This window comes from Lutjanus erythropterus, chromosome 1 (assembly GCF_056507025.1).
Source record: "Lutjanus erythropterus isolate fLutEry1 chromosome 1, fLutEry1.hap2, whole genome shotgun sequence".
NCBI lineage: Eukaryota > Metazoa > Chordata > Actinopteri > Lutjaniformes > Lutjanidae > Lutjanus > Lutjanus erythropterus.
The window spans coordinates 35,062,267-35,078,364 of record NC_139317.1 but is presented as its reverse complement, the minus strand read 5'-3'; the positions used below and the strand labels follow the sequence as shown (position 1 = coordinate 35,078,364).

The 16,098-nt window shown below is 42.2% G+C and overlaps 1 protein-coding gene across 2 annotated transcripts in view; it reads left to right on the top strand.

Moving 5' to 3' along the window:
* fto (FTO alpha-ketoglutarate dependent dioxygenase) overlaps positions 1-15,697 on the top strand; it is a 157,646-nt gene extending 141,949 nt beyond the window's left edge. Inside the window, exons 9-10 of one of the 2 annotated variants that reach the window (XM_084720643.1) lie at positions 12,427-12,567; positions 14,162-15,697. In XM_084720643.1, the coding sequence (XP_084576769.1) occupies positions 12,427-12,567; positions 14,162-14,168 (148 nt within the window). In that variant the 3' untranslated portion in view covers positions 14,169-15,697. Of the gene's footprint in view, positions 1-12,426; positions 13,264-14,161 lie in introns of those variants that run through there. The other variant, XM_084720633.1, reaches the window with a different exon arrangement.
* Positions 15,698-16,098: the final 401 nt, after the last annotated feature.

The window sequence follows — 16,098 nt, the reverse complement described above, 5'->3', positions numbered from 1 at the left end:
CCTGTCTCCTGCCAGTCAGACAGCAGAAGTCAGGCGGAATTACGGGTGAAGTGGCCGCTGGCTTCCAGAGTGCGTCTGCGTTAGTGTCTGTGTAGTTGTGGGGTGTGTGGTTGCACTGTTAGGCGTATTGGTGCAGGGGGACAAGGGGGTAGGACGTGGGCAATAGGGCAAGGGGACGAATGGACAGTGACATGTTGGTGTTGTACTAAAAACGTTAGGAGCCCCGATGCAGGGAAAGGAGTTCGACCCCGCCCGCTCTTCTCTTCCCCTCGTACTCTCCTTCCGCTGTTCTTTGTCTTCCGCCCCAACCCCTGAGCCCTATGCGTCGTGGCAGCTTCCACACTGGATCTAAAACTAGCTCATTCAGAGCCCCAGTCACCAGGCCCAGGGCACACCATCTGTAGCCCTCTGAGTCCTTCCGTGTCTGTGTGTGTGACTATGTAAGTGTGTGTTTACCTCCTTCTATATGTGTGTGTCTGTTTGCGTGCAAGTTTACAAGCATGGGTGTGTGCATGTGTGTGTATCTGCGAACCCAAACCACCGTGCCTCAGCCTGTTAGTCTTGCTACTTACCAGGCTTAGCCAGATGAGGGCCACTCAGCCGGGATCTAATTCCTTCGACTCTGGCAGCACTTCACTCCTGGCTCTTTTTTTTTTTTTTGCCTCTCAAGTGTGCATCTGTGACCTTGGCTGACATCGTAGGGGGGTTAAACTGTGGACTTGGAGATGTGGCCACAGCGATTGAGTCGTAAGCTAGTTTTTGGATCAGGACTTTTGCACAGCCATCTGGGCTTCTACGAGGCTCAGAGAGAGGTTATCCCTCTTTTACTCCCCACAGCTGACCCTGGATAAACAGTGAGGGCAGAGACTTTAGTCAGAAGCATCCTCGCCGGAATAGGTAGTGCAGTGCGGGGATGTTTGTGGAGTGGAAATTAAGAGAGGAAACTAATGAAGAGAGTTGATCTGTGTTACCACTCGAGTTGTAATCCCTATGTTTTTATTGTGCAGAGCTCTGTGTGGCTTCTGTCTCATTGTTGTCCTGTGTGGCAAATAAGCCGGGCCAGTTTCACCTTTTTCTTTGATTTTCTTTTTTGTTTGTTTGTTTGTTTGTGTGTTTGTTTGTTTTTTATGACTCACATTAGCAGGTTTCAATGATAATGCAGTTTTTTCTGGGTCAGAAATCTACTTGTCCAAAGCAAATTTGTACTTGCTCCTCTACAGATTGGCTTATTTATTAGCAATGATCAAATAACAACAGAGACTAAAGTTAATTGTCATGTTTAAAGATGAAATCTGTAATATATAATTACTGTAATAAATCATAAATCATCAGAGATTAAGGACAGATGAGAACACTCGCTACTCTGACAACAACGCTACAGCCGCCATGTTCTCCTTTGAAATTTCTGTTCTAGTCTGTAACTTGTGTTATTGTTTGCCTGTTTCAAATGAATTAGACTTTAAATCAATGCTGAATGTTTGCTGAATGAGTAAGTGTCTGTTTATGAGCTGTAAGAAATAATAAATAATCTTGTAGTAGGAGTAGATGTTTATAACGGTTAATTTGACCAATATGTTAAGGGAGAAAAGCAGAAAAACAGCATTTTTTGCCATTTTTGCTTGAAAAAATATTGTTATGATTAATTCATAACCAGAATAAGAAATTTTTTTTTGGTTTTTTTTTGTACCATTTGCCCAGTCCAGTAAATGAGTTGCTAGATTTACTAACCCATTATGGTATTTTACTGGTCTCAAACAAGCAGACAATCCTTAGCGTTGAGCCCGGATCAGTATGAATATGAACAACATCTGTGTCACTGTAGACAAAGGGTTGGGTTCTATGAAGCACAGTTCTCAGTTATGCAGGTATTACGGTTATTGCATAAAGCTCTTGATATTATCACTACAAACAGAACGCTATTAAGTACCTGTTAGACCACAAACAGCTTTTTATTTTCAACACCCAGAACAACTTTCAGTGAGTGATTTACACACACGCCCACACAAACACACTCACCAACTCATCTGCATAGGCAGGTACATATGTACTCACACACACCCACACACGCCATTATACTGGCTTGCTGTGTGCACTCTTTGTATCCTGTTTGGTGCAGCGCCTCAGGGCCCAGCCTGGCTGCTCTTCCAAACAAATTGCTGGCTGTTCACAGCGTTTTAAATGCCGAGGCCCTTTAATTACACTATTTACTTAATAGGGTGAAACAAAACTCGTGTTCACGCAGCAGGAGCACCAGGTGATGCAGAAGTTCAAACACCTGGCGGTAAGCACTCCTCTGGCATGAACGCACAGCATACACGTGTACACATGAATGCACACACACTCACTTTGCTGTGTTGCAACTATTGTGGGCCTCTCTCAGGCTTGGATGAGAAGCTTCACTGAGTTTGGGACTTTTTCTTTTGTTTGTTTACAGGAAAAAAAGACAGATGCATCTGGGAAAGTGCGACTCATAAGTTACTGTATCGCCAGTCTGACTTTTTCAGAATGAGATCATCCTGTACTGTAAATAGAATGAGTAATTCCTGTTTTAGTTGTTGACTTATGGCAGATGCTCATTTGGCATGGGAATGAGGACATCTTATACCGTGTGCCACTTATTTTGTTGTCCATTCAGAGGTGAACTAAAAAAGGGAAAACAACTGACATTAGACTCAAAGTCCTGCCATATTGCTTATCTAAAGGTGCCAACATTTTAACAATTTTTAAAAATTAGAAATCTGAAAATCGTCCGTGCCCCACCCAAACCCTTAATCACAACAAAACATGAGACTAATAGTACTAATGAGGCGATGAGTACTAATGATAAGGCACATTTCCTTGTTAGTATGAGAGGTCACCAAATACAGTGTTGTACACCTGTTAAACTGGTCACCTAAATAAAGAATAACATGTAATTTAAATCCCATGGTTTTGTTTTATTAGTTCTGATTACTTCTTAAAATAAATTTTAAATGTTTACGGTAATCAAACGTATAAAATTGAAACTTAATAAAAGTTTTATTTATGTATTTTTAACCTCTCACAGTTTACCTGTAGTACATTCACGGCCCCTCTGGGGTCCGCAACACTTTGGAAATCACTGCACTAGAGAAAAGGTCAGGTGGGTCACCAAAACTTTAGTGATAAATGTACCATACCCTGTCTCTCCTTCAGTGCAAGCTGGGATGTCTATTAAATTGAACTGTCTTATTATAAGCATTAAAGTATCAGATTTTGCTGCATGTGCTTTATCTTTTGTCTGGCATAGGAGTGTTTTTTTTTTGTTTGTTTGTGTTCATTTTAAGTCATGCATTCCTTATTACACTTTTTTGTTCTGTTTCATTCAAAGGTGCTGTAAGCTATTCTGCAGAAAGATAGTTGAGTGATGAGTCATCAGATAACAACACTTACATTACATCACCTTTAATTAAAATGAAAATAGCAGAAATGGTCTTGTGTGTGTAATCAAATGTTCATTTTTTTTTTTTTTTTTTTTTTTTTGGCTATTTGCTTTTACAAGAATGTCTTGTCTTTGTCGAAGGTCATATTATAGCCTCTGCCTGGACCTGTCCAGTTTCTTGGGTTGTTGGAGTTATGACAGTTTCAGTAGGGCGTGTTTAATATCACTGGTTTCCTGAGCCTATTATGCAATCTCATCATGACAAGCAATGTCAACAATGAGGTAACTTTTTGAATTCAACAACTTTTCATATTTATTCAAAGGATAGCACTTACTCTCAAAGAGTTGATTGTTTGTTTTCATGTTTTGTTTCACGGGAACAGAAACTTCAGTGTCTCGCTGTCTTTTTTGTGAAACAGTTTAATATACATGTTTCTGAAACCCAATATCTGTTGTGCAACAGTTTAAAGCTTCTGTCTCACAGTTTAACTTTACACAAAGGCTTCAGAACTTAACACCCCGTTCCCTGGAGCCAGAGGGATGACTTGTAACCAGGCAATTTAAGTTACAATAGACTATAATTAGCTGGGCCAGCTTGACCCCGCCATTGTCACCTGAAGACAGGTGGGAATTGTGCCCACGTTGGATCGACCTTATCATGTGACTGGGGTCAGGTGTCGTCCAATGGCTCGGCTGTATAGCTGTTGAGGCAAGCCTCATCCATCACCGGCTTTATTGCACCGTTCAGATGATGCCCACAAGGCACTGACGCTTGGCCAGGAGGGAGGGGGCATGCGGTGGATGAGGGTTAAAAATGATCGTTTTACAAGAACACTCTCAGAACAAGTTTTCACAGCAACGGTGTGCCCTGGAAAACTAAGAGTTAGTGATCCCAACGCCACAGTAACCCTCTTCCTGATTCCCTAACAGCAGATTTATAGCCTTCGAACTCCGAGCTGTGAAAAAGTGCAATCACTCGCAGGCTTGTAACCTCTTTACCCTCGCCATCAAGTCCTCTTATTGCTCCATTTTCTCTCCTGGGCTTTATAAATAAACAGCGTCATCAGGAAAAACCTCAGTGTCTCTTTAGAACCAGCTCTAATTAGTTTTGCCTGTATATATCAAAATGCTTCACTATGGTATTCAGCCACGTGTGGCTCGTTTAGGACGATGATGGAGAGGGTTGTTGTGTTGAGCTAGGCACCCGTCCCTGCTTAGTGTTGCCCTTTGGGTGTTACTGGCAGGGCCCAGAGTAAACGTTTGTTTTTTGCTTTTTTTATTTCACTTTTCCTTCAAGCCAGCTGCATATGTTGACCTAGCCTGTAGCCTGGCACAGGTGGCTAGTAGGCCAAAAGCCGCAGTTACTCTCATTCTTCCCCAGTCAGCCTGGAGCAAACACACACACACACACACACACACACACACACACACACACACACACACACACACACACACACACACACCCTCTTTGCCTCTTTCAAACACACACTAACACACGCAGAGCCTTGAGGGGTGATCTGTCTCCCCACCCCTTGTCGGAAGAGTAAACGGCCAGGAGGGCCCTATCTGTTTGTCCTTTTCCTGCCTTTTTTTTTATTAGAACCTGATTGCATTTGAACAATAGTTGTCTGCTCGTAAATTTTGCGCCTGTGTTGACATTAGGCCACATTCCATCTCATAGCCTGAGGAGGAGAAGGAGCAGGTCGGGGTGTTCGGTAATTTGTTACACTGTTAAGCATCTAATGGACGTCCACCTGGTTTTTGAGAGCAGTAGCTGTAGTTCAGGGGCTTGCCTCCTTTGCACTTCCAGACTGCAATAGTGTTTTATTGCCTCCAATTATGAAGGCTATTTAGAGGCTACCTACCTTTGTGTGTGTTTTTCTGTTACATCTGGTTCACCCTGCTCTAGACAGGGCAGCCAGCCAGACCACATCAAACACTCGGGGGTGTGAAGGAGGTAGGGTCTGCACAGGTACGACGAACCTTAGTCTGTTTCTGCCTTAGGCTCTGCAGTACACGGGCCTAATGCAAACTCTAATGCCAATAATGAGCCTTATTTGTTTCATGTGGTTTAATGAGCAGCCCAGACTGCAGCTGGCATCAGAGACACCTCACACAGTATGAGGAAGGGGTTGCCCCACCCAAAGGTACCCATACTCCCTGGCAGAATCATTGTTTCCAGCAGCAGCAGCAGCAGCAGAGTCATGGTGGCACGTGGGGCAGTGCGTTGAAAGCACCACACAGCACCCACTCTGTCTCCTTCCCCCTCCTTCTTGCTAATGCATTTTTGTGTGGTTTCCACAACCATTAATTAAAGGGAAAAAGAGTGCATCAGATGTTAGTTTTATTAGCCCAGGCTCCTTAGAGGGAATCAAAATGAAAGGAACATATGTCATGCATCTGATGACGCCCCCCCACCCCCTTCCCCCTCTTCTTCTCTCTGTTTCGCTCTCCACAATTGCCCACCTCACATATTCACAAAGTGTACAGTCAGCAGCTGTCTGCAGACACAATAGCATTTGATTGATCCTGAGGAAACGGTTAAGACACGGCCCTGCCCACGCTTTCTGGCTGGCTGGCTCACATTCTGCACCACTTTACATTTAACGCTGAATGTGGCAATGATTGGGATAATGGGAGTTGGGGATGGTGGGTGGGGATCTGAGGCTCTGTTCGGGCTCTAATGAGGACAGCCCTGAGAGTTCACAGGACCCTCGGAGTCTTGGGTGGCTTAGGTTGAAAGCCAAACCTCAACACTTCACAGGTCTGGCCTTGTTCTTAATGTCTCGCTGTTATTCTGTCCTCCGCATGACATCACTAATATCTTGCACAACACAGTAGAAAGATAAGTATGGAGATAAATGCTGTCTGTCTCTTATGTAACTGCATAACATACAAAGACATGCTCAATCCACTGATTTCTTACACAACATAGAATCAGATTTTTACATGGATAATACACTTCTTTCTTTCTTCTCTTTTCCTTGGGTGGTGATTGCATGCCTTACCTTCAGGGGCAGGCTGATTTATGAGACACATGCCTGTTTTTTCATGACTTGTTTGATTGCATTCTCAGCTATCGGGCACTCTGGTTGCCAAGACCATAAAAATTCACACCTGCACAGGATTGTTAGAGAGTCAGATGAAGCACAGCCAGAGCATGAGGAAGCAGGTGATCTGAGGTATTTTGATTCCCTTGATCAGTGCAGGCATTTAATACAACTCCAAATTAACATGGATGATTGATTGATGTTCTGCGTCATTTCGTTTTCACACAGGCTTTATTTTTTAACCCAGTGCAGCCAATGCGTAGAGCATTGGAGATGATCCTCAATGCATTACCCATGTCCTTATTGTAAACAAGAGCCATTTTCAGTGAGTCTTATATCTTCTATCTTCTCTCTTTTTTTAATAACAAAGAACAATGTACAAAATATTCAGATTATTGTAGCCACAAATGTGTATCTATCAGGTAAAAGTTTTAGTCTTTGAGTTTTACTGTGTTCATTAGAGATTATGTCATTGATCATTTTTATTACTTAAAACCTCTGAAATATTTCATAAGGTAAATTTGTAAGGTGGATTGAGGGGATTTTTTTTTACTAGACCCAATTTGAAAAATGCCATTAAAGCTATAATATGTAACACATCTGCACTAAAATGTCTGAAAATGATAGACACAAATATTTCCAACAAGGCTCAAACCCAGAGAAATCTGTCATTTATTTAAGGTAAACATATGTCGCCTATTAGCCACTAGTTGCTGTAACTTCTGAGGAAACATGGGATACATCAGAGAGTGAGGCAAGAAGTCGGCAAACATGACTAAACTTAACATTAATAAAACTTTAATACACTGCCTCATTCATGAACATGATTTCTGCCTGAGTCATGTCAGTTAGATTTTCAACTGCAATGGTGGTTGTGTAACAATGAAGAAAACAACTCCCATGATCCCATGACCCTTAGCAGCAGAACCTACACACTGTGCATTTAAAGATGCAGTAATCGATTCTAGAGAAAGATAGTTGATTGAGTCTCATTCCCAGATCATCAAATACTTACAATTAGGGAATGAGAATCAACAATCAACTATCTTGCTGTCCCGTGATTGGCCACAGTCTCCCATTATGGGCTAGATTTTTCTAAAGCCTGAAACTGGAGCCAAGAGGAGAAGCTGGAAGTCTAGTTTTCTCTCAGACCACTTCAAACACATTATGCTTCAAGGTTGTTACAGAAGTTTTGCCCAACATTGCCAAAAATAAACAGCCTACCCCAGCTCTAAACTGCACCACAAACACTCACAATTCCAATTGTTTAAGGTAATATGGTGATTTTTCATATAGTACATTAAAGGGACACATTTTTCACATTTCGTTTGCACATCTTTCACATAAAACAAAAAAACTCTTCCAGTTTAGAATAGATATCTGAGCCTCTGTAAATCCCTTCCAAAAAGCCTTCCATCAGCATGCCGTGACTCCACCCTTGTCCTGAGATGATGTCCTGAGTCAGGCAGCCCAAGCGGTCTAGTCCCATGTGGTTACAAATGACCTCCTGTAGCAATAATGCAATAAGCGTTGTCTCCTATCTGCGATCTCCAGGTTCTTTTTCACTTGGCCTGACACAATTGTGCATTTATCAGTGTAATTGCAAGAGTTGGAAGCACTGATGTTGTCTATTAGGCGGATTTCCATCCTGTTAAGAGCAGAGGGTCTTTTAATGTATGGCCCTGCTTGAGTGTACTGCTACACAATTACACAGCGGCCGGAGATTGAGTGGGCTGATGATGCTGATGATCGGGATGGTCGGGATGGTGGTGATGGCAGTGATGATATTGGACCACCCTGCACTCTTCTAACAAGCCTTTCAGAGAGTGAAACAACAAAGTGAAACCGAGGTTAATCATTTTATTTACTCGTTTTTCTCTCCCTCTCCCTTTCCTTTCTTTAACCAAGTGATGGAGCATGGACCGTGGAGCAAGTGGGGGTTGGGGGGGGGGGGGATCGATGGGGAGCGCATTACAGTAAAACGTATTGATTAGGAGACCTGCGAGCAGTGTGTTGGAGATGGTGGAATGATGCAATGCTTAAAGGAATTTATCCTTTGACTTTTACATTAACCTTTTATTGACTGCTTTGCCTGTCCATAATTAACACTCACTTTAGCTAAAGTGGTTAGTTTGAGCGCAAAGGGGGCTCCGGCCCTTATTGCAGCGAGGGCCATGGAGCTCCCACCCCAGCTGCAGTTCAAGTGCACTGCGCTGGGTGGAGGGAAAGGCCTCTGTGGAATAGAGGCGATAGAATCCTAGATACCTTTCACATTAGCATACCATTTGAGCAGGGGCCTGCCAGGCTATAAGGTTTCAGGGCAAATTGAAATGAGTGATTGTGTTGCCAATCTCTCTTGACCGAGCGCCAGATGGGATAGTTAGGCCCATATCTGTCTGGGGTTAATCCATTGGAACAGCGTGGACTCACAAACACATTCTCTGCCTCCTCGACACCCCCTAACACACACCTCTTTGTCTTTGACCTTAACTTTAAGGTGGGCTGTTCTGCCATGGGAAAGTCTTTTGGTGAGCCTTGTTTGTACGCCACTGTGGCTTACACTGAATTTCTAGCAAGAGCCCTGGAGAGCTTAAGGCACCTCGCTTGATATTGACTTTTTGTTTGGTTCCATTTTAGCAGTCAAGAGACAGCACTCTGTGAACAGTGGTAGATTGTGTAAAAGTGTGTGCTGAATTACCTACACTACATTATCTTTGATAGTTCTCCAGTCTTGATATCTGTAATATCTCTGGTAAACCAGGAGCCTTCTATTTGCAAGCTAATATTGCAAGATCCCCTGTCAGATAAATGCAACAACTCTGTTGAAGGGACTGGTCAGGTTTTTATGCCTCAAGTCCGTCCATCTGTTCGTCTGTCTGTCCCAGTCTTGGGAATGTCACGTCTTAAGAATGCCCTGAGAGAATTTCCTCAAACCTGGTACAAACATCCATTGTGACTCAAAGATGAAGTGATTCGATTTTGGTAGTCAGAGTCACTGTCACCTCATGTCCCTTACACTCTTGTGAGTGTGGTATCTCAAGAACACCTCAACAGAATTTCGTCAAATTTGGCTCAAATGTCCACTTGGACTTGAGGATGTACTGATTAGATTTTTGAAGTCAAAGTCACTGTGACTTCTCATCTGTCCAGTTCTTGTGAACATGTTAATTTAAGAAACACCAATATGGAATTTCTCCAAATTTGGTACAAATGTTCCCTTGAACCTAGAATTTAGAGGTCATTGTCATTGTGACCTCACAAAACATGTTTTTGGCCATAATGCAACAATTCATATGCTATTTATGACATTTCCCACAAATGTGTAACAGGATGAAATGATGAAGTGATAACAATTTATTTCCAAAAGGTCAAAGATCAACTCTAATGTAGCATCATGATGATGTGACAAAAACACTTGAAACTCTCTATTAGTTCTCTCTACTTTTACCAAAAACTACACTGTCTTTTATTGAATTGCCTCAAAAACTTAACTACATGTATGAAAAGAGTCTGGACAAACAGTGGTGTAAACTGCAACTTGATTGGTTTTGCAGAGGCTTACAATTGTGAGACTGTAATTCTAGTTATGCTTTGTAGCCTTTCAGTTTGAGTCAGGGCAGCAGAAAAGAGGCAAGTGTTTTCTCTCATAGCTCTACTGCATGAATACTTAATCAGACCAAATCAAAGGCCTGGGTTCCCTTGGCCTATGGTGTCCTCAAGCTGATGTCAGCAGAACCACACAGTGTGTGTGTGTGTGAGTGCGTGTGCTGTCTGGGTCAGTTTGCACTCTCTCTCTCTCTCTGTAGATATGTATGCCAGCCATGTCCTCCTCCTCCTCCTCCTTCTCTGAAGTGGCGCTTCCTTTAATTCGCACCCTAAATAAATGATGAGAACATTTAAACACACGGCTCGTCGCAAAGCCCCAAGGTCGCCTAATCGTATTATTTATGAAGTGATGTGCTACATAATGGTACTTAGTGCATGTTAACAGATGCTATTATCAGGCCCTGATCCAGAGCGCAGAAGATATATTGGAACAGTGGATGTTAATGCTGCTCCTCACCACCGTAATGTAGCAGCTCTTTAAAGGGCTAACCGCACCAAAATGCAGCACTTAGGCCGAGAGCCAGTTGAACATTAAGTGGCTCCGGTGAAAATATATAACCACAAATTGTGGCAGCCCCTGGCTGTCCCCTGACAACTTTAACATCCCCTCATCCCATCCATAACCGACCCCCATATCCGTCTCTTGAGCTCACTACAACTTGTCCTCTCCATCCCCTCCTGTAGTCGCCGGCTACAAGGTGGTGGTGGTCGTGTGTGAGGTGGTTGTTTGAGGTTTTTTAGGTTGTGGATCGGGTAAAGGGATATGATAGAACAGACCCTGGTATGATGACTGAGTGGGGAGTATAACTGGCCTTGTGGCTCTGGAAGGAAATCCTTTGGCCACCACTCTGAAACGCACACACTCTACACACACAACATAGAAATGCCATCCTCCACCCCTCCCTCTTGCACCTCCAGGTCAGGGGTCACTCTCATCTGTCAAGAGGCAGAGGGAGGGCAGATTTACAATGACAGCGGAGAGCAACACCAAGTCACCGCAGTAAATATTTACACTGGTCTGACAAAAGATGTGGCTAAGGTCTGTTGGGGTTCCACACACTGTAGAAATTACAACTAACCCCACATTATTAATCATATAAAAATCACGCAGTGACATGAAAAGGCTGGATTTCTCACTGCTCTGTCATGATTGCAACAACAGAGAGTGATGTTCGTGTGAAAGCATCCTGCTGCGTGTGTCTCTGTGCGTGTAAGATGAATGGGGTATTAATCATGATACATGATATCATGGTTTCTCATCTGCTTGATACTGATGTCGCCATTTATGGCTTTAGAAACAGTTTCCTGACACATCACTTTCTCCCTCTCACTCAGCTTTATTTAGCTCAATCAGTTTTATTGGCTTGAAGGTTTTAAAACAGCAACAATTTAAATAACATTAACAATATAAGGGGGAAAGACACTTTTATCTAAGAATTTGTACATTATATACAGATCACAGAGACACACTCGCTCTCTCATATCCTGGAGGTTCTAACTGGGCTCAGTATTATTAGGTGTCGTAAAAAGGAGAGGAAATACACAAGCCGACTGCCTCCTGGTCAAACACACAACACCCAATGTATGTTTTGGGGGACGAGTTAACACAACCACACACATCATTGAATAAACAACCTGACATCTTTGGGACTGACCCCCCCCCCCCCAGCAGTCAATAGAGAAATACCAGATAGAAAGATATCTGTTTATATTTACCCAGTACAAGCCCTCTGTTGTCAACCTGGGCATTACTACTCCTGGGCATTAAAAGGAATATTCTGTATCTTTTTTAATACCCTTAACAGTTGCAGATACACAGGGGTGAAAAATGATTTGAATTAGGGGTTTTAATGGTTAATCATTAATCGATTAATTTAGCCAATTCAAATGTAGTAATCGATAATGATAATGATTCATCTATTAATTGAATCGTTAGTGTTTTATACTATTGGTTAAGGAAAATGCACAAACTTTGCAACCCTAATTTGAATATAGTTTTGAGAATATTAGCTGGGCTGTGATACTTTTAAATTCATCCTCCTCACTCCATGAAAATCTATAGTTTTTGAGATGTTTTGCTGTGTTGTTTCTGTGTGTGTAGCATAAAGTGACTGCAAACATAAATTTCATTATACAATATAAAATGACCATTAAATGAACTCTTGAATCTTGAATATGATCTGACTTGGTGTTGCAGTTAGTACAAGATGTTACAGGGACAGAAGTGCTCATATGTCAAAAACTAAAAGCACCAATAGAAAGTTTTGTGAGCGACCTGCAACGCGTGTCCTAATGCTGGTGAGTGTCTAGAGTTTTGATGGGAGGGAGGAGTTAATGGGTGCGCTTGTTTCCTGTGTCCTGTTGCCTCAGGTGCCACTCAAGTCTGGCCCAGACATTACCCCCTGAGGAGGCCCCTGTGGACCGGCCCTTCTGGGGTGTGGATGACCCCAGCATGCCGCTGCCCTTTGATCTGGCTGACATCATCAACAGAGTGGAGTCACTGCTCTGGAGGTGGGCCCAACATGTTGAAGTGTGGAAATTCTGCTTATGTACACATTGTAAACATGTGTAGTTCATGAAGCATTCATTCATTCACAGGTGGTTAAAGGGACAGTACCCCCCCAAATCAAAAATACCTGTAGTGCTATTTACCCATCTAGATTGTTTTGGTGTGAGTTGCCAAGTTTTGATGTTAACGGCTGCAGAGATGTTTGCCTGTTCTCAAATATCAGCTTGTGGTGCAAAGTGCCAAAAAATGCATTTGCAGAACTCAACAACAGTGTCTCTTTCCAGAAATCATGACCCAATTACTCAGGGTAATCCACAGAGCTCGTTGTGGGAAGATTTTTGTAATGTACAAAAAGGAAATGGATAAATAGCACTACAGGTCAGAGGGGAAATATGTATTTTTGCTTTTAAGGTGAACTGTCTTTATTCTCAGATTAGGTCACACAGATACATGGATACTGATGGAGTTATTTACAGCTCAATGTGTGAAGAGTCAAATACAAAATGTACTGTAGACAGTATTAGGGAATGGTGTGCATGCCAAGCGACATATGCTGAAAACCTGACACAATGCACAAGCAATCTAAGTAGCCACTTAAGGCCACTGTAGGGCCCTACAACTACAACTACAAATAAACTACTGTGATTCTGTCAACTATGTATTCATCTCAGTGTTACCTTTTTTTGGCTTTTGGAGCTGCTTTAAGTCTGCACAGGGCTACAAAGAAGTTTAGCACTTTAATTCTGATGTGTTTATTTATGTTCTATGGTGTCACAAAGCACTCATAACTGATTTTAAGCATTAGTAGTATTATTAGACTGCAAATCAGACGCATGTTCTGAATATTGACTAACAGGTAAAGGAGGTATCTTGTACAGTAATGATTCAGGGCTTATTACTGTGGGATCACTGTCGCACATTTTTTAATGGACTTAATGAACTGACAAAGTTCATGGAGTAGGATACAAGAACAGCACTTTTAACAGCTTTTGACCTATTAATCAGGGAATATATCCACACTGAAGTGCATATGTTTTATGACGGTTGTTAAATGATTTGCATAAATGTACCTAGCTGGCCTATGTATGTCATATAATATAAAATCGTTTCCTAAACAGATTTCACAATCAGACGATGGATTTATTAGTAGTTTAGCTTTAGAAATCACAAAGCTATTATCATAAAATCCTGTGGTTGGTTCATTTGCTTTCACACAGCAAGTGAACCACACCACAGTGTGCTTGGAAGCAGACCAAGTACCATCTTTTCAAGCGGTCTCTGTCCGGTTGTTTGGTCCACAACAGCCCACACAAACCACACTAACCAGGCAAACCCACCAGGGTCCATTTTAACCGAACCAAACTGAACCATTATTTCAGTGTAAATCCCGGGCCCCTCAAGGCCTGCATTAAAGCATTTGAAGCACTTTTAGTCCGGTTGCAAGGTCGTGAATGGCCAGTATAATTTGTATTGCACTTACAATTACATCTAAATGATAAGTTCAATTTGCAGGAGGCCTAATGTCCAATCATACCGTTTGACAAAAATGAAAAGACAAAAATACATTTTGATCATTTCTTTAATCTTCTCCAACAGAATGTGAAGGATGGATGCAGGAAGAGAGAAAGAAAGACAAGAAAAAAAAAACCCACCAGCGTTTCTGAATGTGGGGGCCCCACATCAGCTGCGGGGACAGACCACTGAAGACACCTCTGTTGTGATCCCACCAAGATTGATTTCCTTTTGATCGGGGCATCTACATCACTCCCCCTTACTCCACCCTCCTTTATCCTTAGCTCATCCAACACCATCTTGAGAGTCAGCTGGAAGGAAAAAACCAGACCACCACAATAGAACCAGAATAGTGCTTCGGTAACATGCTAACAACGCGAGCTTAGCGACAAGCTACTAGTGTCACAACGGTCTAACTAAACATAAGTGGAAACCTGCATTTCAGTGTTAGCATACATTGTGTAACTATTTATTATTTCAGTGTATTCTGTTACTTAATCTCATGTAACCCAGACATGCTTTTATCAGTGGATTGACTCATTCTCAGTAGTCACAGTACAGTACATACATATATGCTTTCTATCTGTCACACAGTGTTATAATACAGTATAGAGTGGTTAAAAAAAAAGAATTCACATTGCTCACATGGTATTGCATTCATCACTTGTGTATAGTAATCCCTTTTATTGTGTTCAACGGTGGAATGAGCCCAAAAGAGACCAAAGAAAGATTATGATAAGAAAGTTATGAATGTCAACCAATGGAGAACATGAAGAATGTGTTGTTTAGTGTTTACGTGTGATGGTGTGCTTGTGCCATATTGTTGTGTGTCAGTGCGTGTTTGTTTGTGCACATTTAGCCATCTGAATATACATGTGATTCGTTGTGTGTCTGTGTGTTTGTGCATGTGCACGTCCATTCTCCCACATGTCTACATGAAGGCGCGCGTGTGTGAATGTGATAGCGTGTGTGTGTGTGTGTGTGAGCGAGCCTGTAGGCAGCCTGCCAGTTGTTTGTTCTTGAAGATATGCATATGGAGAAACAGAGACTAGCAGCGGGGCCCCTCTGCCTCTGCTCTGATGAAAGGCAGCACTGATAGAATGACCCGGAACACAACCGCCGTTTCTCATAATTACAGCTGTTCAATCGCTTTTAATTACTCTTAAAGTGTGTAGAGCACCACATTCCCCTGTAATGCTGCAGGCCATCCGAGAGAGTGAGAGAAAGATCCGGCGCTTCTGACAAAATCCACTTTCAAAAAAGCTAAAAAGGGTGGAAAAGGGGGCCGCCGTCAAAGCAGTGTAGCAGCCCTCCTCTTTTGATTCCTTTCTCTATCTAGTTCATGATGAAGTAGAGATGCTGTTTACTATTAAAAATGCAGAATGCACTCCTTTTTTTACTTCTGAAGTTTTTTCCAAGATGTTAATGGTTGCCAAACGCTGTTCTTCTTGCTTCTTCTTTTGCTGCGCCTCTGTTGTTTGTTGTTGTCAGAGAGATTTGTTTGTAGATCGGCAGTAGCGTTGACTTGTTTGAATCACTCTGTGCTCCCTGCGCCACAGCTTGTCTGTCTGAAGCAATAGGAATGGCAGTAAATAAAAAAAACAGTGTTTTATCCAACAACCTGCATTCCTCTGTTCTTTCTCTGCTTTTGTCCATTATTTTTTGTTTAATTCCTTGTGAATAACACACATATGACAGGTACAAACATTTCTTCACAGATGTGTGTGTGTGTGTGTGTGTGTGTTTCAGTTTTGATTGATTGTATTTCTCCTAATCATTTTGACCTGACCCTGAATCTAGCTAACACATGTTCAACACACTCTCTCCCACTGTGGTGAAGGTGATTATTATGCTCTGAGGCAGCCTCTTTCTAGAATCTCTGTCTTCACTAGATAGTAGGACAGAAATGGAAAAAGACCCCGTGTTTAGTGGTGTAGCTCACTGGCAGGGAAATTGTCTCAAGCTAATTTTTTTTTAGCTCAGACCAAGGTCGAATAGTGCTTAAATGCACAGCAGGCCTA